Source organism: Felis catus, chromosome D1 (genome assembly GCF_018350175.1).
Source record: "Felis catus isolate Fca126 chromosome D1, F.catus_Fca126_mat1.0, whole genome shotgun sequence".
NCBI classification, from domain to species: Eukaryota; Metazoa; Chordata; class Mammalia; order Carnivora; family Felidae; genus Felis; species Felis catus.
This window is the reverse complement of record NC_058377.1, coordinates 73,323,190-73,350,416: the sequence shown is the minus strand read 5'-3', so window position 1 is coordinate 73,350,416 and position 27,227 is coordinate 73,323,190. Positions and strand designations below refer to the sequence as shown.

The 27,227-nt window shown below is 41.6% G+C and overlaps 2 protein-coding genes across 4 annotated transcripts in view; one reads left to right on the top strand and one right to left on the bottom strand.

The window, feature by feature from the left end:
- Positions 1-27,227, top strand: part of PIK3C2A (phosphatidylinositol-4-phosphate 3-kinase catalytic subunit type 2 alpha) — a 189,521-nt gene that overhangs the window by 45,522 nt on the left and 116,772 nt on the right. The window contains exon 1 of one of the 3 annotated variants that reach the window (XM_006937126.5): positions 25,264-25,381. The exons of the other annotated variants lie outside the window; for them this stretch is intronic. The gene's annotated coding sequence lies outside the window, so the exon portion shown is untranslated. Of the gene's footprint in view, positions 1-25,263; positions 25,382-27,227 lie in introns of those variants that run through there. 3 annotated transcript variants of the gene reach the window in all.
- On the bottom strand, positions 22,495-25,627 carry LOC109492038. Its single transcript, XM_045038095.1, has 3 exons — positions 25,570-25,627; positions 24,711-25,422; positions 22,495-24,237 (listed from the first exon to the last, which is right to left on the bottom strand). Exons 1-2 carry the CDS (start codon positions 25,625-25,627, stop codon positions 24,878-24,880), a joined length of 603 nt encoding a protein of 200 aa, XP_044894030.1. The 3' UTR covers positions 22,495-24,237; positions 24,711-24,877.

Genomic DNA, 27,227 nt, shown 5'->3' with positions numbered 1-27,227 from the left:
CATTGTCTATCTTGATCTTTTGTATATGTATTGATATATTTTTATATAGTCAAGGGCTCAGCTGACCAAGAGGCTGAGCTCCCAGATGTTTATACTACTCGATTAAAATGATAAGGGACGGGGGCACCTGGGTGGCTCAGTTGGTTGAGCTTCTGACTTCGGCTCAGGTCATGATCTCACTGTCTGTGAGTTCGAGCCCTGCGACAGGCTCTGTGCTGACAGTTCAGAGCCTGGAGCCTGTTTCAAATTCTGTGTCTCCCTCTCTCTCTGCCCTCCCCCACTCGTGCGCGCGCGTGCTCTCTCTGTCAAAAATAAGTAAACATTAAAACAATTAATATTAAATAAGTAAATAATAAAATGACAAGGGACAAATGCAACTAACATTTAAGACTTTAATCACTTACCGTGACAGTATAAGCAAGAGGCTAAAAGCAGAGAAAGTTATGACTCCCTCCTGTTGCATTTTCCCCCATGGAACATCGCAGGATGAGTGGATCAGCAGGACATGGATGGGGTTTAAAGAGGGGTTAGGAGTGGAAAAGTACTGAGTCAGAAAGGAAAAGTGCTGAGTACTGAGTCAGAGAGGAGAAAAGTGTCTTTAAGATTTCTCCCTCCTGTCTCTCCCATTAATAAGGAGGCCTCAGCAGAGATCCCTTAGGAAAGTCCTAGAAAAGAGACTTCTGAATGAAGGCTCCCCGTCTATAAACGCAGATATGCTTAAGACCTTGGCTGGCCAGGGAGGCCTGAGTATAAACTCCCTTCAGAGAGGGCAGTGCACTGCCTGTGCATCAAGTCTAGTGGGGGCAGCGTTCCCCTGCGAGGCCTGCCAAGTAAAGCCTTTGTAATTGCCTACAGTTGGGCCTGGAAAATCACACATGGGTTTTTGGCCAGAAGCTGGAATATATGTGTATATAAAGCTCAACAACCCAACAGGAAAACAGACAAAGGTTGTGATCAAACAGTCCACACAAAAAAAAGAAATGTTAAATGATTCTGGAACACGTGGAATGATGTTCAATTTCACTCCTAACAAGAGAAATGCAAATTAAACCTGCACTGAGATAACAGTTTTTGTGAAGGAATGGGGAAACAGACACTCATGTTTATATCGGGACTGCCTCTACAAAGGGCAACTTGACAACTTCTGTCAAAATGACAGATTCAGGTATCTTTTAAATTTGGGTTTTTTTTTTTGTTTGTTTTTGTTTTTTAGAGAGAGAGCATGCAAGCAAGGGAGAGGAGCAGAGAGAGAGAGAGAGAGAGAAAGAGAGAGACTCTCAAGCAGTGTCCATGCCCAGCACGGAACCCCACATGGGGCTTAATCTCATAACATTGAGATCATGACCTGAGCTGAAACCAAGAGTCAGATGCTTAACTGACTGAGCCACCCAGGTGCCCCAGAATGAGGTATTTTGGACCATCAAATGTATTCTTAGAATTTATCCTGCAGATAGGCTCACATCTGAGGGAAATGGCAAAGAGCCTTTATTCATTGCCATTCATTGTTTATGACAGAGAACGACTATAAATCACCTGATAGTAAGGGACTGGTTAAACAAAACATAGCACATCCATATACAGAAATACTTTGCAGCCATTCCAAAGATATATCATTAGGTTTTAAAAGCAAATGCAGAACAGGGGTGCCTGGGTGGTTCAGTTGGTTAAGTGTCCAACTCATGGTTTTGGCTCAGTTTATGATCTCATTATTGGTGAGTTCAAGCCCCATGTCAGGCTCTGCACTGACAGCGTGGAGCCTGCTTGGGATTCTCTCTCTCTCTCTGCTCCTACTATGTGCTCTCTCTCTCTCTCTCTCTCTCTCTCTCAAAAATAAATAATTTTTTAAAAAAGCAAGTGCAGAACAATGTGTATGATATACACAATTTGTGTGACAGGACAGGGGAAAAACAGGTATCTTTTTGTTTGCATATTGAAGGGCATAATGATACCAAATATCAACGGGGCATAATGATAGCACACAGACTTCAGAGAGCTTCTGTGAGCATTAAAGGAGAGAACACAGGTCCAGTATTTAGATCAGGTGCACACTCCGGAGCCAGGCTGCCAGGGCTCAACTGCTAGGTCTACCCATCTCAAGTTGTGTGGCCTTGCACAAGTTATTCAACCTCATTTTTCCTCAGATTCTTCATTTGGAAATGGGGCTAATTAACAGATTGTGTGAGGATTAAACTGGTTAATTCTTGTAAAGTGCTTACAGTTGCATTTGGAACATTAAGTGCTATATAAGTGTTTATTGAATATTAGATATCTGTTTAACACAAATATTAGTTATTACTAATTATTACTGTTAGCTATTATCCAACATTGTTGAAATAAACCCCACTTAGATTACTTTTGAGAATTATCTTACCTACCTGCAACCTTTTTCCTCTCCTATCTATAATTCTACAAATACACTGCATCTGTTATTTGCTCATATTATTCTCACAGTCTGGAATGCCAATTCCAATCACGATTGGCTGAGGAATGCTAACTGTCCTTCAAGATCCATTTCAAAGATCTCTTCCTCCCTAAATGTGGCTGCTCTCTCCTATTTATTGCCCCATCACCATTCTCTAGTCTGACCATTTCCTGCTCTGGCTGTCTCCTCTCCTGCCCCAGACCAGCAGGCAGGGTAAGCAACAATTCATGCTTGTTTAGATAAATGGGTGAATGGAATACTCAAATTTTATGCCTTCAAAAGAACTCAAAAAAGTAAGTTTTTACTGTTGTGTTTCAACGGTATTTTTATGCCCTAAGGTCACAGAGAGGAAATAAAGAACTGTTCAGGGCCACTAAAGGAAGGTGGAAATAGAATACTTTGGAAATTAGAAGGCATTTTTTAGGGGACTTTTTTTTTTCGTTTGGGGGGGGTGGGGTTTTGTCTTTAAACAACATGGACCTGGCTCCCCCTGCTGGATCTAAAGTAAAATGCTGCTTTAAAAATCAATTCATTGGGGCGCCTGGGTGGCTCAGTTGGTTAAGTGGCTGACTTCCACTCAGGTCAGGATCTCACCGTTGGTGGGTTCGAGCCCAGCATCCGGCTTTGTGCTGACAGCTTAGAGCCTGGAGCCTGCTTCGGATTCTGTGTCTCCCTCTCTCTCCGCTCATGCTCTGTCTCTCTCTCTCAAAAATAAATAAACATTAAAAAAAATCAATTCGTTTATGTAATCAAGACAGTGTGTACTGGCACAAAGACACATAGATCAATGGAACAGAATAGAAAGTCCAGAAATAAACCTACACTTATGTGGACAATTAATCTAAAACAAAGGATACAAGAATATTTATAATGGGGAAAACACAATCTCTTCAACATATGGTGTTGGGAAAAGTAGACAGCTACATGCAAATGAATGCAACTGGACCACTTTCTTTCACCATACACAAAAATAAACTCAAAATGGATTAAAGACCTAAATGTGAGACCTGAAACCATAAAACTCCTCGAAGAAAACATAGGGAGTAATTTCTTTGACATTAGCCATAGAAAAATTTTCTAGGTATGTCTCCTTAGGCAAGGGAAACAAAAGCAAAATGAAACTACTGGACTACACCAAAATAAAAACCTTTTGCACAGCAAAGGAAACCATGAACAAAACAAAAAGGTAACTTACTGGATGGGAGAAAAATACTTGCAAATGATATATCTGATAAGGGGTTAATATCCAAAATATATAAAGAACTAAGACAACACCAAAACAAACAAACAAACAAACAAAAAACCAAAACACACAAAACAAAAAAACAAATAATCTGATTTAAAAATGGGCAGAGGACCCGAATAGACATTTTTCCAAAGGAGACATACAAATGACCAACAGACACAGAAAAGGTGCTCGACATCACTCATCATCAAGGACATACAAATTAACACAGTGAGATATTGCTTTACACAATGGCTAAAATCAAAACATAAGAAATAGTAAGTGTCAGTGAGGATGTGGAAAAAAAGAAACCCTGATGCACTGTTGGTGGGAATGAAAGCTGGTGCAGTCACTGTGGAAGACAATATGGAAGTTTCCTCAAAAAATTAAAAATATGATCCAGTGATTTCCCTACTAGGTATTTACCCACAGAAAATAAAAACACTAATCCAAAAAGGTATATGCAGGGGTGCCGGAGTGGCTCAGCTGGTTAAGCATCCGCCTTAGGCTCGGGTCATGATCTAATGGTTTGAGGGCTCGAGCCCTGCATCAGGCTCTGTGCTGACAGCTCAGAGCCTGGAGCCTGCTTCAGATTCTGTGTCTCCCTCTCTCTCTGCCCCTCCCCGACTTGTGCTCTTTCTCTCTATCTCTCTCAAAAATAAACATTAAAATTTTTTTGCAAAAAGATATATGCAGCTCTATGTTTATTGCAACATTTTTTTATAATAGCTAAGATATGAAAGCAACCCAAGTATCCATTGATAGGTAAATGGACAAAGAAGATGTGGGATAGATAGATAGGTAGATAAGTTTGGTATATGTATCACAGAATATTATTCAGCCATAAAAAAGAACGAAATCTCACCCTTTGCAATAACATGGTTGGACCTAGAGGGTATAATGCTAAGTGAAATAAGTCAGAGAAGGACAAATACCATATGATTTCACTCCTGTGGAATTTAAGAAACACAACAAATGAACAAAGAAAAAAATAAACAAACTCTTAAATGCAGGAGCAAACTGGTGGTTACTGGAGGGGAAGTCGGGGGGGTGGGGTGGGGAATGAGTGAAATAGATGAAGGAGATTAAGGGTACACTTATCTTGATGAGCACTGAGTAATATATAGAATTGTTGAATCATATTGTACACCTGAAACTAATATAACACTGTATGTTAATTAGACTTCCGTAAAAAACAATAAAGAGGAAGGAAGGAGGGAAGGGAGGGGGGAAACACCTGTGAGAAAGGCTTGAGCTTTTTATGGAAGATCTCTCAAATACATTTTGATAGGCAAACACAAAATTCTTTTTCAAAGAGAAAATTTTCTGTTGAGGAATATGCTAGCTACCATACAGTCTGTAAGTGATGGTGTCATTTCTTTAATGCTCTTTGAATCAGGTATCACTTGGTAATAGAATCTCACTCAAAAATCTCTGCACCAAGGGGCGCCTGGGTGGCGCAGTCGGTTAAGCATCCGACTTCAGCCAGGTCACGATCTCGCGGTCCATGAGTTCGAGCCCCGCGACGGGCTCTGGGCTGATGGCTCAGAGCCTGGAGCCTGTTTCCGATTCTGTGTCTCCCTCTCTCGCTGCCCCTCCCCCGTTCATGCTCTGTCTCTCTCTGTCCCAAAAATAAATAAACGTTGAAAAAAAAAATTAAAAAAAAAAAATCTCTGCACCAAGCAAATCGTATATATCCTCTGGGATGTATATGCTCAGATTTTCATATCTTAATTCTGTTAAAATAGAAATGACATAAGGTTTTTATCTTAGACAAAGAAAAGTGAGTTGACTACAAGGAGAGTTGGGGCTTCTTCCTCTATCTTGGAACTGGAAAGTTCTTAGCAGAGAGCTAAGGGGAAACAGTACTGTCAGGACAGCGGTGACGCTGCTCAGGAATTACTCACAGAGCTTTGCTATGTGGACATGGGCAAAAGTGTATGGATGTGGGTGGTTTAATAAGTATGGACTCAGCTGTTGCTGCGCCATCTTACTTGGTGGATGAAGGAAGGCAAAGGAGAGGAGCGGGAAGTAATGAGAAACAGAGCCCGTGGCTTGTCAGCTAAAGGGAGAGCCTGATCAATGTGAAACAGTCAATCTAAAAAAGGGCAAACACTAAAAATGCATGCTGTGTTGTAATGAGACTCCCATGACCCTGCCTGCCTGTTTGAACTTCGGGTAAATTGTCAGTATTTTCTTGACTTCTTCCAAGACCATTTCTTCCCCCAGATCTACATATGCTGCTACTGTATTTACCATGTCTTTCATAAGACTTTGTACATGATTTAAAGCAAAGTTTATTAGGTGTGCATATTCAATCCTGGGCAAAGTATCCTATTGTATTTATTCACTAATCATTTGTCTTAAAGAAAATCAAATATAGGGGCGCCTGGGTGGCTCAGTCAGTTAAGCGTCCGACTTTGGCTCAGGTCATGATCTCACGGTCCGTGAGTTCAAGCCCCGCGTCAGGCTCTGTGCTGACAGCTCAGAGCCTGGAGCCTGCTTCAGATTCTGTGTCTCCCTCTGTCTCTGACCCTCCCCTGTTCATGCTCTGTCTCTCTCTGTCTCAAAAATAAATAAACATTAAAAAAATTTTTTTAAAGAAAATCAAATATAGAAGATTTAAAAATACTGACATCCTACCATGTAAAATAGCCACTATCAATCATATGATATTTTCCTTCCAGTCTACCCATCCTATGCAGTATGTGTGTGTCCATTGAGTCAGTGGTGTCCATACTATCACAAATCATCCAACAAGTGGGAAGTTCATTACAGAAAAAAGGCATGGAGTGAGCACCTACACCCCCTAACCCAGCTGTGCAAATTTGCAATAAGGGCAATGGACACCATGTTAATGTCCGGTTTTACTTTGAATTCCTATTTGCCACTGTTCTTTGGGTGTGTGCTTAACAGGAGTTGAGCATTTCTAAGGCTTATGGTAAAATAAAATGCAATAAAATATCTCCTTGTTTCTTAAAAAAAATAAATTCATTTGTGTAAAGGGAGAGGAAACAAAACTTGTGGCATATTTAAAATAGTATCTAGAGCATTCATCACGGTTCTTATTACAGGTGGCATAGTTGTAGCTATAACATTTCAGAATTCTTATGACTGGCTGTGCAACAATTGCAGTTACCTCACATATTAGGAAGGCGAAGTGTGACTTTGAAATCCAAGCGTGGGACTACAGTCCAAGAAATCCTAAGGATAAATCCAGCTTTGATGACAACTGTAAAAAGTGCCCTCTGGCAAATAATTTAGCGTGTGTGTGTGTGTGTGTGTGTGTGTGTGTGTGTGTGTGTGTGTTATTCTTTTATGATTTTATTTAATTTTTTATGTTTATTTAGGGGGGTGGGGGCCAAAGAGAGAGGGAAAGGGAGAATCCCATACATACGTCCCACATGTATCTGTGCTGTCAGCGCAAAGCCAGACACCGGGCTTCATCTCATGAACCGTGAGATCGTGACCCGAGCCAAAATCAGGAGTCAGATGCTTAACCAATTGAGCCACCCAGGCACACTAAGATTTTATTTTTAAGTAATTTCTACACTCAACATGGGGTTTGAACTTACAACCCTGAGATCGAGTCACTGACTCTACTGACTGAACTAGCCAGGCACCCCATTTTTTGTTATTCTTAATTTTTATTTTAGCATTTGTGTTATGAGCATATGAATGCTACTAGCATCTCATTACCATTGAAGCACTTGAATGATATCAGTAATTAATTGAGTACTGAGGGTTTCCTGTGTACATGTTAATGCTCAGTGCCCCAGGGAACCCAAGAGCACCACAATGTTTCTCCCCTCAGGGGAACATGGAAGCTGTGTATGGTGCTTCAGATGGTGCCTGACAAACAGTAAGCCCTCAACAAATGTTCACTCATTTCCTTCCTCCATCCCTGAATCTGGTTTCTGCCCAGGGCTAGAATCCCTGATTCCAGGTCTGATAGAACATTTTCTGAAATAGATTCCTCCCAGCCTCCACTAAACTGTCAGTACCATGAGAACAGGGACAAGGTCTTATTCATGTTCCATCTCTAGTGCCCAAGACTATGCCTAGCATGTGAAATGTGCCCAGTACTTTTGTTGAGTGAATGACCCTCCCAAGGAAACTCATTCTATTCTTGACTTTTACCCTTATTGTTAAAGAAGTGAGCTGAAGGGGTGCCTGGGTGGCTTAGTTGGTTAAGTGCCTGACTTCAGCTCAGGTCATGGTCCTGGTCCCACCATTCATGAGTTAGAGCTCCACATGGGGCTCTGAGCCTGCTTCACATTCTGTGTTTTCCCCTCTCTCTGCCCCTCCCCCCGCTCACGTGTGCTCTCTCTCTCTCTCTCTCAAAAATAAATAAATGTTTAAAAAATTAAAAAAAAAAAGAAGTGAGCTGAAATTCATGTTCCTGTCACTTGCATTCACAGGTTCTTGTCTTGCCTAATCTAAGCAGTTCTTAATAAATGTCCCTTCCACCTCCCTTTCTTGCCTTTCTGCCACCATTGCCCACAGAAATACGACAAGATGGGGTGCCTGGGTGGCTTAGTTGGTTAAGCATTTGTCTCTTGGTTTTGGCTCAGGTCATGATCTTACAGTTCATGAGTTCAAGCCCCACATTGGGCTTCACACTGCTGGTGCAGAGCCTACTTGGGATTCTCTCTCTCTCCCTCTCTCTCTCTGTCCCTCCCCTACTCGTGCTCTCTCTCTCTCTGTCTCTCTCTGTCTCTTTGTCTCTCTCTCAAAATAAATAAATAAACTTAAAATTAAAAAGAAATAATAAAATTTTAAAAAATAAAAATTAAATTAAAAAGAAATGAGACTATTTAAATCCCTTAGTGAAATCTACTTACTGCTGGCTGTACCTTCAGTGTTCCTCCAATCCATTAGCCAGATTATTAAAAACTCACATTGTGATTGAGGAAATCCATCCTGAAACAGGAAACAAAGAGGAACCAAAGGTTTTAAATGTGGTGAGTGACTGTGGTCAGACAGGAGTAAATTCAGTAGTTCAGTAAAGGAAACTATCAGGGTGCCTTGATCTAAAAGTTGTGGGTTTGGGGCGCCTGGGTGGCGCAGTCGGTTAAGCGTCCAACTTCAGCCAGGTCACGATCTCGCGGTCCGTGAGTTCGAGCCCCGCGTCAGGCTCTGGGCTGATGGCTCGGAGCCTGGAGCCTGTTTCCGATTCTGTGTCTCCCTCTCTCTCTGCCCCTCCCCCGTTCATGCTCTGTCTCTCTCTGTCCCAAAAATAAATAAAAAACGTTGAAAAAAAAAATTAAAAAAAATAAATAAAAGTTGTGGGTTTGAGCCCCATGTTGGGTGTAGACATTACTTTAAAATAAAACCTAAAAAAGAAAGAAAGAAAAGAAAGAAAGAAAGAAAGAAAGAAAGAAAGAAAGAAAGAAAGAAAGAAAGAAAGAAAAGAAAAGAAAAAGGAACTATCTTGAGGGTATACAAGAGTCAGAAGAGATTTTCTACAGTTCTTGGGCTGGACCATTTATTCATTCATTCATCTTAAGACCTAGATGAAGAAAACAACATAGTACTTTCCCTCATGAGTTCACCCTCTAGCTGAGGAGACAGATATCTAGCAAGTGAATTAATAAAACGAAAACAAGGTGGTGCTATGAAGAAAAACACAGGGCACTATGAAGGAGGATAATGAGGTGGGGTCACTAGGGGACAAACATCAGCTTTAGAGAGAATGGGGGTTAGGAAGCCTCTCTGAGAAGACATGAAGAAGGAGACTGTCACAGAAGAACAATCCAGGACGAGAGAGCAGCAAATTCTGAGGCCTTGGAGGAAGATTTGACAATGAGGAGCAAGAGAGGTGGGGAAGAGCTTAAGAAAAAGCAAGAGTGGGAAGGGTTTGCAGCATAGTTTGGTGGACAATGCTAAAAACAGCAGAGTGTTGGGCTGCATGGGTGTCAGTTAAGTGTCTGAGTTCGGCTCAGGTCATGATCTACCGGTTCGTGAGTTTGAGTCATGACAGCCTGACAGGCTGTCTGCCCTCAGCACTGAGCCTGCTTCAGATCCTCCATCTCCCTCTCTCTGCCCCTTCCCCACTCCCTCACGCTCTCTCAAAAATAAACATTAAAAAAAATAGCAAAAAGGAAAGAAACAAACATAAATTCCAATGCAAAACTTCTCTTTATGGAAAAGACTCAGTAATAGTATTTAACCAAACATCTAGCTCGACATCTTTTGTTCTTCCAAACACTTCAGTATTACTTTATATATAAACATACATATGCAAATACATTCCCAAACATATAAATAGTTTATATGTTCCCAAAAGGATTCAAAGCAACTTAAGGAAATATTGCAGGAAATAAATGAGTTAAGTAATTGGGGTGGAGGTGAGAAGTAAAGGCAAACGGGAGAAGGAAAATATACTAAAGTCAACTGTTAGGCTTGACTTACAGAAGTGCACGGTATACAGTTCTAAACAATAGCTAGATCTGGGCTGAATCTTTGATTCTGAGCTTCCAGGAACAAAGCAGTAGGAAAATATGAACTATTATGAAATTCGGTGTCCCTATGATATAAAATGAAATAGTTCTTTTAAAAAAGTATATAGCTTCCTTGTATTAATACCTGAGAAAAATGTTCCTTCATTATGAGTCACTCTATGACATAATGGTTAAAGTCCTCAACAATATCCCTCTGATAAATACAACAGCAAGATTTCTAGGGCCATCTCTTATAATGAACTTCAGTGCATAAAGCCAAAGTACTACTCGGTAAAAGCAATTCTACAAAGGACCAGGAGCAATCCAACTACACAGCTTATTCTAGAGGCTATAAATTGGGATAACATTTAGAATGTCTAGAGAAATGGATGGATTACTTATCTTTCAAGTAATCCTCGAGAATATTACTTCTTTCACTTGTGCTTTTGATGAATAATGTGCAGTAGTTTGAAGTTAGTTCTCTGTTAAAAAACTAGAGTGGAAATGATCTTTCTGCTGATTAATAGTTGTTTTGATAATCACTAGAGCTGAAGGTAGGAGTGGCATTCTTCCAGAGAAGCAAGAAGTCTAACGGTGTGATAGTGTGAAAGGAAAGCTCTCCTACTGCCATTTAGAAGTGGGTGTAAGACTTTCCCCCCAAAATAGATCTGGACCCACTTAAACACATAGATAATGACTCAGACCCCAAAGTTCTTTCACACATGTGTGGTCAAGATGATTCTAGCCTTTATTAGTAAAGAGAATACCTTAGTTAATAAGCTAGTTAAGAGATTAACTTTCCAGGGGCACCTGGGTGGCCCAGTCAGTTGAGCATCTGACTCTTGATTTCTGCTCAGGTCATGATCCCAGGGTCATGGGATGGAGCCCCACATTGGATTCTGCACTGAGCATAGAGCCTGCTTAAGATTCTGTCTCTATCTCCCTCTGCCTCTCACTCTCACTCTCTCTCTTAAAAAAAAAAAAGAAAGAAAGAAATTAACTTTCCAGATAACTGCATAGTTTATGTGCTCTATAAGTTTTTTGGCAATTAATCAGTTAAATATTGGAGGACAGCTACCAAAAACAACATTTGAATGTAAGAAGAGTTGATCTCAAGCCTAATAATTACACAAAAAGATTGAGAGCCTGCTGAGTGGTAATAACACCACTTTATCAGTATAGAGGCAAATAATTATCTTTCACTTAAGAAAAAGCCATGCACTAGGGGTGCCTGAGTGGCTCAGTCGGTTAAGTGTCTGACTCTTGATTTCAGCTCAGGTCATAATTTCACAGTTGGTGAGATCAAGCCTAGAGTCAGGCTTTGTGCTGACAGCATAGAGCCTGCCTGAGATTCTCTCTCTCTCTCTCTCTCTCTCTCTCTCTCTCTGCCCTTCCCCTGCTCCATCACTCTCTCTCTCTCAAAATAAATAAACATTAAAAAAAAAAAAGCCACGCACTAAGCTCATCTAAAAGTGGTTTTAATTCATTAAGGAGCACATTATGAAAATAAAAGGGAGGCTTTTTGCTTGAACCAATAGAGTTATCTGACTTAGCATGACAACGAAACCAGTTTTCTTTCCCTCTGGGCCCAGGTTCAACTACGTTTCCTAGTCTCCCTTGCAGTTAGGTGTGGGTGAGTTCTGGCCAGTGGAATTAGATGTGTCACCTCCAGTCTGGTGCAAGAAACCTCAGTGTGACCTTGGATGCAATGTATTGAAGATGGTAGATCTTTCTATCAGTTTATGTCCCTCAACACCCCACCTCTTATTGGGCTTATGCAGGGGAGAAATAACCACCTGTTGTGTTAAGTGACCAAGATTTCAAAGTTTATTGTTAGAGCAGCTAGTATATAATTAATATAGCATTTAAGTAAAGTCAAGAATATACTTCTACCTCTCTATATCTCCATCTCCTCAACTGTAAAATGAAGATAATAGCACTTAGCTCATAAGTTAGCTCGAGGAATTAAACATGTTAGCGCGTATGAAGTACTTTAAACGATGCCTGGCACATAGTAAACATTCAATTCATGTTAACTATTGTTATTATTACAGAGCTTCCTAGTGGTAGTAAGATGCAGGTTCAGTATGATTCAAATTTCTTTTCTATTTAAATTCTAGTAACAAATGATGTCACATTGATGTTACTATCCACATTGTGCTGATCTGTGCCCCCATCATTGTAGGGCTTCAATATACTCTGGTCACCTTGGGTTGTCCCACACATGCTCTGAAATTGTTCTTCTCTGATCTCCATATTGTTGTGTGCTACCCACTTTTGAAGTTACCGCAGAGTGGGGAGTGGCAGAATCAGGAAGATTTGCAATCATACTGCTAATCAGACCAAGTTACTGCCTTGGTCTGCCCTAAAGCTATATAGATCCTCAAGATGCCAAAATAGACACCTATCCACTTGTGTTTGATTTTTTCCCAAATTTGCTTTAATTTTAAAAATTCATGTAATAATTAACAGCATTTCAGGAAACATTTAAGGAATTATTCACAGATATCACAGAACAAGTTTTGATTCATTTAATTTTTCATTGTCAATCCACAGACTTATGGGAAGTGGTGATCAGTCCACACTGCTGAATCCAGAAATTCCTGGTCATTTTCCTGGCCCTCTTCTTACCCACTTCTTGTCAATATACTGGGTTGCCACAGTATACCCAGAAACTGCTCATAACTTTGGCTGACAGTGATTCTTAACCTGAGGTCCATAGACCTCCCCTCCCCCTAAATAGCCCCAAGAAATCCATGGATGGAAGTCAGGGAGCCTATGATCTCAGATGGGGGAAAAAAATCATATCTTGGGGCTGGCAGAGTGCCATTACAGCCTGGAGCAGCTAGCAAGGACCCTCCTGAGCCCGGGCTCTGACAGGGCAGTCACAGCCTCAGTGGTGCCCTTGTGCCCACTGGAGCCCAGCCCTCACCAAGGATACCATTCCAGCCCCCTGCCCCACATGGCTCTTGGCAGCAGCACCCGCCCACTCTCCACTGTCCCTACATCCCTACCTTTGCCCTGATAAGCTCTGAGTGTTCATATACTGGACTGATCCTAGGGAGCCTGCCTGTGGGTTGGGAAGGGCTGGCTCATGTGTGCTTTATCACCACACCTCTTACCTTTGTCTCTCTACCCCCTCTTGCCCCCACCTGTGGCCCCAGTGAGCTCTGAAGAGTCGAAATTCTGGGACCAATCCAAGGGAGACTGCCTGTGGTTTCAGACTTGACAGGAAGAGACTCACCTTGCACATGGGTATTACTTTACTACCCAAGCAGAAGGAAGAAAACAGCCCAGCAGAACAGCCCAGCCAATGAGAACTGGTCACAACTCAGACAATGAAAAGCCACTATACTTAGAACTCAACTTTACACCAGCAGACCTACTTTTTAAGACAGCTTTCCCAAATCCCCCCCTTTCCTCTATAAAAGAGCAGTCCTCTCCTTTGCTCTCCAGACATGCCTACGGTTTTGCTGTAGCTTGCTTGTCTAGATTTCAAATCTGTTGTTCCTGAAAAAAATTTTTTTTACTTATAAAATAACTGACAGTTTTATTTTTTTATTTTTTAAATGTTTATTTATTTTTGAAGGAGAGAGAGAGACAGAGCGAGAGCAAGGAAAGGTCTGAGAGAGAAGGAGACACAGAGTCTGAAGCAGACTCCAGGCTCTGAGTTGTCAGCACAGAGCTTGATGCGGGGCTCAAACTCACGAGCCGTGAGATCATGACCTGAGCCGAAGGTGGACACCCAATCGACTAAGCCACCCAGGTGCCCCTGGCAATTTTATTTATTTTATTTTAATTTTTTTAACGTTTATTCATTTTTGAGAGATAGAGAGAGACAGAGCATGAGTGGGAGAGGGGCAGAGAGAGAGAGGGAGACACAGCATCCAAAGCAGGCTCCAGGCTCTGAGCTGTCAGCACAGAGCCCAATGCGGGGCTCAAACCCACGAACTGCAAGATCATGACCTGAGCTAAAGTCGGCGCTTAACCAACTGAGCCACCCAGGCACCCCAACAGTTTTATTTTTTTATGTTTAACATTACTGGGTCATCAGAAGGGATTCAGAGAAGACCCCCAACAACTCTGAAGCTGGTGAGGAAACAGGTGCCAGCACCCACCGAGCAAATTGGGCTCACTGTTTTCTCACCAACTTTGGAGTTTGAGGATGATGCTTCTGGCTTTCAAGCTCTATTCTTTTTGCGTTTGAGCTTTCCAGGTTTTATATGGGGGCTGTTAAGCTTTTTTCTTTCTTTCTTTTTTTCTTTCTTTTTCTGAGAGTCCTCATCTGGTATTTGTTCTGACTCCTTTACCGAATCTGACTGTTTCTGTTGGAACTGTGCTGGCCTTCTTCACCTCTTGTTAGAAACCAGATCATTCCTATTTAAAACTGTGCTACCCTGTGGTCTGATAACTGGGCTGTTCCTACTAAAACTATGCTGGCCTTTGGTCTGATTCTTTCTGGATCCAGGCTGTTTTTGTTGAAACTGTGCTGTTTGGAATTTTTTCTCTTTGCTCTAGAGAAAAACCTCTAAGAATTGAAGATTTAGTTATCAAAATGCTTTATGGGTGGTGTCCACCCCCCAACTGGGACTCTGGCCAGTTTTATGTTTAAAAACTATGATCCCTTACATAACACTCTCTAGCTCCATCCACATCATTGCAAATGGCAAGGTTTCATTCTTTTTCATGGCTTAGTAATATTCCATTGTACATATAAAACCATATTCTCTTTATCCATTCATCAGACAATGGATACTTGGGATGTTTCCATAATTTTGCTCTTGTAGATAATGCTACTATAAACATTGTAGCTGGGGAGCATTATGCTAAACAAAACAAGTCAGTCAGAGAAAGGTAGCTACCATATAATTTCACTAATATGTGGAATTTAAGAAACAAAACAAATGAGCAAAGGGAAAAGTAAGAGAGGCAAACCAAGAAACAGACTTTTAAAATATATATATGTACTAATGTTTATTTATTTTGAGAGAGAGAGCACACAAGCAGGGGAGGGGTAGAGAGAGAGGGAGAAAGAGAATCCCAAGCAAGCTCTGCACTGTCAGTGCAGAGCTAGATTTGAGGTTCAACCTCTCAAACCGTGAGATTATGACCTGAACCGAAATTAGGAATTGGTCGCTCGACCAACTGAGCCGCCCAGGAACCCCAAGAAACAGACTCTCAACTATAGAGAACAAACTGATGGTTACCAGAAAGCCGGGGGGGGGGGGTGGCAGTGATTAAATAGGTGATGGGATTAAAGAGTGCACCTCTGCAATGAGCCCCCAATGTGGTATGGAAGTGTGGAATCACTACATTGTACACCTGAAAGTAATGTTACCCTGTATGTTAACTAACTAGAATTTAACTAAAAACTTAAGAAAAATAAATCACATCTTTATTTTTACTAACCTCTGACAGAAATTTACCAAGTCCTTCCATTACTAAGGTAGGCAATAAGTCACAGTATTAGCAGTATCTGTGACTTTGTCACCAATAGACATCCCAAGAGATATTTCTAGGTCACATTATAACAGTTAAAAATATCTTGAGGGCGCCTGGGTGGTGCAGTCGGTTAAGCGTCCGACTTCAGCCAGTTCACGATCTCGCGGTCCGTGAGTTCGAGGCCCGCGTCAGGCTCTGGGCTGATGGCTCAGAGCCTGGAGCCTGTTTCCGATTCTGTGTCTCCCTCTCTCTCTGCCCCTCCCCCGTTCATGCTCTGTCTCTCTCTGTCCCAAAAATAAATAAACGTTGAAAAAAAAATTAAAAAAAATATCTTGAAATATCATTTATGCTCATACGGCTATGAAATTATGGTAGTCACTAGACCTGGTATTAGGTCTTACTTAGTACATTAATAAAGAAGCATGTATATTACTATAACAAATGCTGATTTAATATTTTGAGAACTATATTTCAATGTAATTGGTTTTCAGTTGTATTTTAGTTTTGAATGTAAAAACATTAGTCGGAAAAAAAGTCTATAGACTTCACCTGACTGCCAAAATGTCCATGGTTCAAAAAAGAAAAACCTATAGGTTATTTGGTTTGACACTTTCCCACACACCCCCATGTATTTATCCATACCCTCCTCCATAGTCTCAAAGAGGAGTACTGTGGTGACAAACATATACATTGAAATGCCACCTCTTAGGACAGCATGATAGATGATTAAGAAGTGGGGCACTGGGGTCAGCTTGTCCTGCTCTACCACTTATTTTGTGACCCAGGCAAGTAACTTAACCTCTCTGTGCCTCATATCTGTAAAATGGGAATTATATTATTCCTTCCACATAGGGTTATTGTGAAGAATAACGGAGTTAATTCACTAAATCCATTAGACTCTTAGAGTCTACCATACAGTAAGCTCTCAGAAAATGTTAGCTGCTCTTTCAAGAGCCTATCATAGCTGTTTCTTTATGATATTTATAGGGAGGGGAGAGGAGGAGAGAAATGAGTAGGTTGGCTATTCCTCTTGTGAGTCACAGCCTACACATATAACTTTTATGATGCACAAAATTGATATCCTTCTTGAAGCACATGAAGGAAGCAGTTGATAGTTCTTCCTTGAAAAGTTTCCAACTTCATTTTATGTCTTATATAGTAACTCTCAACTGAATCTTTTTTAATGCTGCAGTGGTGGTATAAATGCTGTCCACTCTTGGTTTACAAAGCAGGACTTTCATTTAAATAATAATTGTCTTGCAGGAGCGCCTGGGTGGTTCCGTTGGTTAAGCATCTGACCCTTGATTTCAGCTCAGGTCTTGATCTCACAGCCCTGATGTTAAAAAAATATATTTGCCTTTCATAATTCACATTCATTTCTAATCCCTTTAAGACATGGGTCTTGGCTGTCCTTTTAACTGTGGGGGGAAAGACTAAATATAAATGGAAGTAAATTCACTCATTCATTCAATCAATAATTATTAAATTCCAGGCACTACTCTAAATGCATAGGGATTCGTGGTGAACAAGACAAAGTCCCCGCTGTCATTGAGCTTACCTTCTAGTGTAGAAGACAATGTACTAAAATAAATCTTTTAAAGTATCAGGAGGTGACTGATGCTTTACAGAGCATTAAAATAAAGTGATGTTAAAAATAAATAAAATAAAATAAAAGTGATGTTATATACATGAGGACCAGGTGGCTCTTTTTAGATTGGGTAGTCAGAGAAGTTCTCTTTAAGCAGGTGACATTTAAGCAGAGATCTGAATGACCAAAAGGAGCCAGTCAAACCCAAGGGACAGCATTCCAGGCAAAGGAAATAGCTAGTATAAAGTCATCAGAGCAGGACAGAGCTTACCTGTTCTTACCCATTTAGGAATGGAAAGAAGGCCACTGTTGCTGGAACATAGTGAGCAAGGTGCAGAGCCCTAAGGTAGAGGGAAACAGGGAAATGATAGTGCAAGGCCTTTGTAAATAAAGGCAAGGTTTATTCTCAATGCAATGGGAAGCTACCGCAGTTTTAGTCAGGAGTAAGGTGATCTGATTTACCATTTAAAATCACTCCAATTACTGCTTGGTGAACGAACTTATTGGAGCAAGACTGGATATGGGAAGGCCCATTAAGATGATAGCTTGCACCAGATTACAGCACTGAGAGGGCAAGGAGGGTCAGTTTAGGCAGTAGGGTATATTTCAGAGATAGAGCCAATAGAACTTACTGATTGGAATGTGAGGAGATGCGAGGAATCAAGGCTAACTCCTAATCTTTTGGCCTATGTAACTGGGCTAATGGTGCCAGTTATTGAGATGGGTAAGTTGTGGAGGGGATGAGGGGATGGGGAAGTGGGGAACAGGTGTGGGGTAATAATTGAGAGTTCTTAATCTGTGTTTATCTTAATTTTGACTTGTTCACCCAACATGCAATTGGAGATATCAAATAGATGGTTACCCAAGTCTAGATTTCAGGGGAGAAGTCAGGGGCCAGAGATACAAATTTGAGAATCATTAGCCTAGGAATGGTATTTAAAATCATAGGAGCAGATGAATTCATCTAGTTAGGCAGTATAAACAGCAAAAAGAGCTGAAGACTAAGTCTTGGTGCATTCCTACCTTTGGAAGTCTGATAAAGGGGAGGGAGCTGACAAGAGACTAAGAAGCAAGCAGGAAGGTTGGAGGAAAACAAAGTGGACCTGGCATCATGAAAGCCTAAAAAGCAAAATGTGTTAAGGAGGGAGTGATCAGTCACTAATGTCAAAAACTGCTGAATGATCCAGAAGGATGAGGACAGAGAATTGACCTGACTTTGGCAACATGTGGGCCAATAATGACTTGATAGGAGACATTTCAGTATGTGGAGGAGATGAAAGCCTGGTGAGGTGAGAAACCCAGCAAGTATATACAGTTCTGAGTTTTGTCATCATGGGAAACAAAGAAATCGGGCAGAAGCTGGAGGGTGTATAAGGTCAAAGGAAGTTATACATGTAGGGAGTTAAGTGGAGGAGAGGCTGGGTAGGGAAACTATGAGAAGGGAAACCAGATTTAAACTTTGCTTTCTGCCCTCAGGGAGCTTATGATCTTCTCTTGGAGAAGTTCAGGATGGTAGTGGTAAAAAGTTTAGGCTTTGGACTAAATGAAACAGTATCTGTACTGCTGAGCACAATGTCTAACACTAAGAACTCAATAGATGGAAGGAAGCTATAATTACAGAACAATTTGAAAACACTTTAAGATAGGAGGTAATTAAGGACTAAACTGAGTAAGTAATTAGATGTTAAGATTTCAGAAAACAGGGAGATTACTATCAGCCACAGTGACCATAATTAAAAATCAGGACCCATCGTATGGGGAAATGGGTTTAAAAAAACCTGTTACTATACCCATGTGAATAAATTTACAAAGCTCTACAGATTTTAAAAATCTTTCAGCCACCCTCTTAAACAGTTGCCTTTATTGGAAATATTTAAATTCCAAGTAGTTCCAAATACCTTGAGCCATTTTGAGGTCTCTGTACCAGTGCTCATGCTTTTCCCTCTGCCTGAAGCATTGTTTCCTACCCTAACCTGACTAACATCTGCTCATTCTTTAGAGCTTCTTCCTCTGGTCCAGTGGGGCTGGGTGCTCCTCTGTTGGTACTAGGTATGCCATTTTACCATAACTTTTACCACAGTGTATTGACATTTTCTACTTGTTTACCTTTTGTGTTTTTTCAGTTCTATTTTTGGGTTTACTAGACTCTAGGCTTTGCAAGGGCAGGATCATATTGTATTCATCTTTGTTTCCCTGTACCCAGCCTGGCTTCTGGCTGACCTCAGTTAATGTTTATTGGCGGTCCCCGGGTGGCTCAGTCAGCTAAGTGTCCGACTTCAGCTCCAGTCATGATCTCATGGTTTGTGAGTTTGAGCCCCAAATCGGGCTCTCTGCTGTCATTGCAGAGCCCACTTTGGATTTTCTGCCCTTCTTCTGCATGCACTTGTGCTCTCTCTCTGTCTCTCTCAAAAATAAATAAACTTAAAAAAAGATTAACATTTATTGAAACCAACTGAATCTAATATTAGGATTATGCTAGAGAATCCTGGACTAGAAAAGCCTTGAAGGACTGATAAAATAGTCCACCGCCACTTTAAAACAGGTTTATAACATGAGAACTAATCACAACTCCCATCCTTCATCACACACTGAGTCTGCACAGTTCCACACCAACTTATTTTTTTTATCTTTTTTTGTCACTCAATTTCTAATCAGAATTATTAGCATCCAGCACACTCTAAATATGCTTCATGCTGAAATTACTAAGCTCCTATATATTTCTTTTTTAATTTGAAAGTAGTATGTGCTCATGATTACAAATCAACCTGTACAAAAGGAGTCTATAGTAAAAAAGAAGGCTCCCTTCTATATGCTGACCTCTACCCTTTCAGGAGTTCTTCACAGACACAGACAATACTATTAATTTCTTGTGTATTTTTCCCAAGGTTTCCTATTTTGTTACAACACATTCTAGTTTTTTAAGCATAAATACTAGCATTTCACAAATTATCAGTCAACTCGGCTTTTTCCTTTAACAGAATATTGGAGATTATTCCACATTGGAGATTTTCCTTATCAGTACATCTTTCTAACAGCTATATAGTACAGTATTCCATTTCCCATTTTATGACATACCATAACCTACTTAATCCATTCCCTATTGTTGAAAATTCAGATTCCTTTTATTCTTTTTCTACTATATGACTGTTCAGTTGAATTGTGTTACCCTCAAAATTCATAATGAAGTCCTAACCCTTGATATCTCAGAGTGTGACCTTATTTGGATAGGTTCCGTATAATCAAGTTAAAATGAGGTCACTTAGGGTGGGCCCTAAGCCAATCTGACTGGCGTCTTTCTAGGAAGAGAAAAGCTGGACAGAGACCTTTAAGAGGGAAGATGATAAGACACAAGGAGAATACATTCATCTATAAACCAAGGAGAGAGGCCTAGAACAGATACTTCCCTTGCAGCTATCAGAAGGAAGCAACCCTGCCAGCATGTGGATTGTGGATCGTGGATCGCAGACTTCTAGCCTCCAGTACTGTAGACAATAAACTTATTGTTTAAGCCAGTAAGTTTGTGGTACTTTGTTATGGCAGCCCTAGCAAACTAAGATGATAATGCCTCAATGACTACCCTTGTATATGTATATTTTTTTCACAAAGATGCAAGTGTATTGGTAGAATTCATGGAGGTAAATTTATAGAAAGATACCTCTGTATCTTTCACATACCCTTTTCTTTACCTAGAAAGCCCTTCCTCCTGAGATGCTCCCGAAAAACTCCAATATAACCTCTTCAAGTGCTACCTCTTCTGTGAAACCTGCTGTGGTAGCCAGCTTCTAGATGACCCCCAGTGACCTCTCCCCACCTCCTAGTATTCAAGCCTTTGTGTATGCCTCACCTTTGTGTTTTCCTTTCCTCTTGAACACGAGGGACTTACTGACTCCTTTTTTTTTTAACATATATATTTTTAAAGTTTTATTTATTTATTTTGAAGGGGGAGGGGCAGAGAGAGAGAGAGAGAGAGACAGATAGACAGAAAGAATCCCAAGCAGGCTCCACACTGTCAGCGAGGAGCCCAATGTAGGGCTTAAACTCACAAACTGTGAGATCATGACCTGAGCTGAAACCAAGAGTCGGATGCTTAACCAACTGAGCCAGCCAGGAGCTCCTTATTGACTCACTTCTAATGAATAGAGTATGGCAGAAGTGATGGGACCTCACTTCTGAGATCAGGTTACAAAGACCATGGCTTCTGTTCAGGGGTGCTTTCTCTCACACACTCTTGTTCTTTCTTGCTCTTTCTTGGTCATTCATGTAGGAGGAAGCCAGCTGCCATAGTGTGAGGCAGCCCTGTGGAGAGGCCCATGTTTCAAGATATTAAGACCTTACAACAACCATGTTAGTGAAAATGGAAGTGGATCTCTCTTCATTCAAGCCTTTAGATGAGACTGGCAGCAGATGGCTTGTCTGTAACTGTATTTCTGACCAAAGAAACAATGAGATAGTTAATTCTTATTGCTTTGAGCTACTGAGTTTGGGGGGTAATTTGATATGTAGCAATAAATAACTAATTACCTTCCATCCTCCCCTCTTCTTTCCCCTGAACTTCCTAGCTTCCAATGTTACTTGGACTTCTCTCTAGTAATGTTCACTACATCATACTTGTTTCCAAATCTCTCTCTCCTACTTGACTATCTCCAAGGACAGAAGCCCTGACTCAGCTTTATATTTACTGTGCCTTATGCAAAGTTCAAGCCACCACTGTCACTTCCCTATATTGTTGTAATAATCTCTAAACTGGGCTGCCTAAATCCTCTGTAGCCTCTCTCTGTTACATTCTCTGCTCAGCCTTAAGAAATCTTTTAAAAATATAACTTGGATCATTTGAGAGCTTAAAATCCTCCTCATTCTTAGGATAAAGACCTAAATTCTTAATATAGCCTCCCAGGCCTGGCATGATCTGCTTGCCTCACCACCAATTCTGAAGCCACTTCCCCCTTGTTCCCAGTACAACAGCAACACTGGCGTCTCAGTTCCTCAGTTGAACCATCCTCCTTCCTCCCTCAGTGTCTTTGCACACACTGTCCCTCTGCCTGGGATGTCTCCTCCTTCATCCTCACTCAATTTCTACTCATCCTTTAGACCTCAGCTCAATGTTCCTCAGAGAAGGCCTTTCTGCCTTCCATTTTATTTTATATGTATTTTTTTAATTTGAGAGAGAGAGAGAGAGAGAGAGAGCACATGAGCATGGGAACAGGCAGAGGGGAAGAGAATCTTAAGCAGATTCCATGTTTAGCTTGGAACCCTACACGAAGCTTGATCCCATGACCCTGGGATCATGATCTGAGCCAAAATCAAGAGTTGGACACTCAACTGACTGAGACACCCAGGCGCCCCTGCCTTCTATTCTAAATCAAAGCACATGTAGTTTTCCTTCACACCACTTATCACAGTTTAAACAATTGTTTAATTAGGTGTTCAATGTTGGTCTCCGATGTTGGACATGGACTAAGCTCTATGAGGGCAGGGACACCTTGTCTTGTTCACTACTGTATCTCTAGCACAGATGATAGTGTCTGATATATTGCAAACAGGGGCTCAATACTTTTTTTTTTTTTTCTGAATGAATTACAAGGCAACATTCCCTATTCCTTCTACAAACTTTACATCCTTTTACTACCCACACATTTAATGTTCATAATGTCATTTCTCTATGACAGTGTTACCTGTCTTAGGTAATGATCTCCAAGAAGTAGAGACCACAGGTTTTACGTTGTGTGGTATAGGACTCAGCAGAGTTCTACTGGGGTAGGGATACAGCATTGGGAAAGGAAAGTGAAGAATTTACTGATAAATGGCCTTTAGTAGCTATTTTATAGCTGTTAAAATCTCCATGGCCTTTTGGGGGGCAGTTTGAAGGTAAAAGAGCATGGGCCTTGCAGTTAGACCCAGGTTTGGATCCCAGCTGTACTATTTAGTAGCTGTGTGACTATGGGCAAATTACTTTATGCTCTCTGTTCTTCAAATTTCTCAGCTACAAAATGAGGATATCATAATGGCACCTTTTAATAAGATTGTTAGAGGAATTCAATGACTTGTAAAGCACTAAGAAGAGGGCCTGGCCTTAGCAAATGCTCAATAAATATCAGCCTTTTTTTCTTTTCCCTGTGATAAAACAAGGTTGCCCATTTCTCATTTGGTACTGGAAGAAGTTTGGAAATATTTGTGGTGCTGTTAAGTTCTCTGTGGGAGGTTAGGATTGGAACACTTAAAAATATAATGCCTCCTCCTCAATTCTTTTCTCTACCTTCAAATCTTAATATTGAAGCTAGTAGGAGAAAGAAGAGAGAAATGGCTGCCAACTATGTTCTTATCTGGTTCTTCAAATGACAGCAGTGCCAGTTTGTCCTAGAAATCTGTATTTCTATTGCTAACACATGCATCTTCATACACCCTCTGCCAGAGAGAGAAGCTGCTAAGGGAGGGCTACTAGTTCAGATTCTTGACACCTGGCAATTTGTGGATGCTGATTTTTTGGAATCTGGAGCACTATTCAACTCCCTTTCTATCTCTTCCTATTGGGACCCTTCTGGTCAATCAGAGCCTGTTAAGTATTGGCCATTCAAGAGGTATAACAACATAATGAAGTTCACTCAAGCAAAGGCCCTCTGCTGCTGGGACTCAGAAAATATTTCTCATAAGAAAAATATAAGAAAGATTAAAAAAGTCAAATGGTTAATATTCCCTCTAGACACAGTGTTCTCTCAAGGCGTCTTCCTTCTTTCTGAAGGCACACTCAGTTCTTGAGCAGAAGCTAGGAAACCAGCTGAGATAAATCGCTTTCCCCTCCCCTTTTAATCTTGTGAAAGAGCTGCCAATTCTAGAAATTCCTCCTTTGATGAGAAGATAAAGCAGAACAATGCTGTGGAACTAAACAGATTCCTAAGGGACATTCTTCTAGGGTGTGTAAAGTCTGCCTGGAAGTTGGGTTGGGGGAGGGGTGGAAGAGATGGAAAGCTAAGAGTAGGAGTTGGTAGCCATAGCCACAAAGAATACAGTTGTTTCTAGACTTCTCCATAGCATAGCAACTCTATCCAGTCTCCGCATTTCTTGGGAGGTGTAGGCAGGTTTATTACAGTGATTAGAGGGCTTCATCCACTTCACATCCATCCTACAAAATAAAAAAAAAAAGAAAGAAAGAAAACTTTTCTTTCCCATTATTTGTTGGAGCTAAGTTTCTACTTACAGCCTTCTCACATTAAAAAAAAAAATTTTTTTTAACTGAAAATTGCAGCCCAAATCAGTCTATCTACCACATTAGATTGTAAGCCGTTGGAAGTAGCGCACCCCCTTCTCTTACCGTTTAAGGGACAATCTGTTGTAAAATGCTACAGATTGGAATCAGAACCGAGTTTGAATCCTGCTCCCAGCTTCACCATACGTAAACGCGGACAATTTTCTTATCTGCTTGACATGGTTATATAATTTTTAAATCGGACATTTGAAGGCTCAACTCTACAGGCATAATCTTATTCAATTCTCATGAGGCAGATATTATTATGGAGATTGCATCTAAAGATATTTGGTAATGTAGTGAAGAGCCGTCTGTCTGGCTGTGAGTTATCATTGGACTATCTTCCATACCTGGCTGCTGAGGATTAAATGAGACACTGATGTGAAAGAGCTTTACACAATCCACGTGATGGACTACTAATTACACGCCCCACAGCACCTGATCCACCGTGAGGAGTCTGTAAATACTGCTTGGAGTGCATGATTTTATATCTTGCCTGCTCCTTTCAGTCTTCCAGTCACAAACTAATATCGCAGCGGCCTGGGGCCAAAGCCACGAATCTGGGAGCCACAGCCGGGTTGGAGGAGACTGCTGAATCCCCGGAGAGGGCAGGGGAACAATAGAGTACTTTGGTGATTGGCGGACGCCCGGCCGGAGAGAGGGCCGGCTGGGGTTCCAGGAGGCATCCCCGTCCCCGGCCTGGCGTTGCGAGGAGAGGTATCCAGAGCCTGCTCGGCATTTCCCGGGGAAAGCCGGAGCCTGGCCCCCACACCCTGAGTTCTAGCCTCGCGGGACGCGCCCAAGCCCCGCCCACTACCTCAGGTAGGCCGTCTGCACCAGCCAATCCACCAGAAGCCTGGGCGCGGAAGGCGGTGCTTCTCTGGTCGGAAGTGACGTGCTGTGCTTGGCTGGCCGTGGAGTCCGCCGAGTCTCTTGGCGGCGGCTGAGAGGGAAATGGCTCGCACCGTGGCTGCTCCGGCGGCTCGGGTTGTGGTGGAGGCAGAGGCTCGGGCAGCGTGAGGTGAGGAGCGATAGGTGTGGCGGGGGCCGGTATCCGGGACCCTGCTGTTCAAGGGCAGTGAGGGGCCCCGGGGGCCCAGGAAGGGAGGGTCTCTTGAGGCGGCCCCCAGTCCTCGGGTGCCCGCCTTTGACCCTCCATCTGGTACTCTTGGCGTTGCCCCAGCCAGACTCACCTCCCCCGGGCCTTGCTTCCACCCAGGCCGTTGCTGACTGTCCCGCCGAAGGTGCGAGGGGCCCGCACCCCCATTAGGCCCCTCTTGGCGGGGGCTGGGAGGTGGTGCGCCTGGAAGTTAGTTTTCTCCCAAGGGTGGGGGGGAGGGAGACAGCCCTCTTGTCCTTCGGGGCCCGGCAGGAGCCGAAGTGGCCGGTCCTATTCTCTTGTTGAATTGTTAGATTGTGGCGAAGTGTGTTGCACTTCTCAGTTCTGTGCAGCTCTCCTCCCCCCCCTCCCCCCCCCCCCCCCCGCGCCTTCACCTCCTTGTCCCATCTCCAGCTTATGGGATAATGATTTTATTTCCTCTCCCGTTTCCCTTTTTCCCGCGAATCCACTTGCTTCGGGAAAACAGTATTATTTCAGTATGTATTTAGCGCATCATCTTTCCGGGAGTGCGGTCAGATTAAAAATATTTTCTAAACTCTTCCTGAGTGAGAGAGGAACAATACATAGTTGAAGAAAAAAGCACATACTTATTTTCCTCACTGAATGGTTTGGCTTTAAAAAAGAGATTCTCCATCTGTGGAAATATTTTTTTTTTTTTGGGGGGGGGGGGAGCAGGGATTGAGGAGGGAAATGAAAATTAAGTGAGGAGGACAGGCTGGGGATAACGTGAAAGAGCGAGCCTGTGGTAGTTGCTTCTGTTCATCAGCCTGATAGAAGTTGAGGTTGTAATTAGATTTTTATTTTGAACAGTGGGTGTTGAATTGATAGGAAGGAGGTCTTCGTCTTTGAACGAGATTAACTATTAAAGAGGTCCTCAAATCTTTCCAAGTGGGTGTCAAGACAGACACTCTGCTGGGAAAAATGTTTACTATATTGGAGTAAGTCACAGAGTAGAAGAGATGTAGAAAAAAAGAAAGCTATTAGAAGAGTGGTGAAGACTTAGTGTAAGGGGAAAGCCAGTTTGGAGGTCTAGGGACACTGACACCAGGAAAGACTTTGTACCTTTGCCTCCTTGGCTTGTGATTAAGTCTCCACAGTAGACTCCTTTCAGCATATTCTCCTATACTTGGTGTTAGTGCTCTTATTCCACATGGCAGGTTAGACTGAAGTGCTCTAGTTGAGGTCTATACAGTTGAAGAGAATTGCTTGTTTAATATTAAGACTGTTTTTGAGTACTGAAAAGCATTATGACTGAGAATAGAGAGATTTTGTTATTTCACTCAAACTTAATTCAAAAGTGACTTTATATAGATACCAAGCATATTATGAAAATCTGTTTTGTGTGCATGTTGCTTGCAGTTTTTCTTGGCAAGCGCTGTATTTTGCTGTTTTCATCCATAGGTTTCACAAGTTTTGCTGTTAAATGGAACGTAAAAGTTGGCATGCTTGCATTTAGGAATTAGAAACTATAACTTTAGGCAATTAGCTGTATATTAAGCATTTGATTCTTTTTTTTTCTTAATTTTTAAAAATATTTTATTTTTGAGAGAGAGCTGCATGTGCGAGTGGGTGAGGGGCAGAGAGAGGAGACAGGATCTGAAGCAGGCTCTGCGCTGACAGCAGAGAGCCCAATAAGCATCTGATTCTTTGCTTCTCCCTTCTGCCATGAATGGTTCTAAAATAAGATTGTGCATGAGTTACATGTCCAGGAATCTTTCTTTAATCTGGCACATTTTGCACTCGTAAG

What these genes read in the sequence shown, in the direction of transcription:
- LOC109492038 (XM_045038095.1), bottom strand. Translation starts at nt 25,627, where the DNA reads ATGGGGGTGCGGGCCCCTCGCACCTTCGGCGGGACAGTCAGCAACGGC. An exon ending in CAGCAACGGCCTGGGTGGAA is followed by an intron (nt 25,423 to 25,569) that starts GCAAGGCCCGGG and finishes CTTGAACAGCAG; the next exon opens with GGTCCCGGATACCGGCCCCC.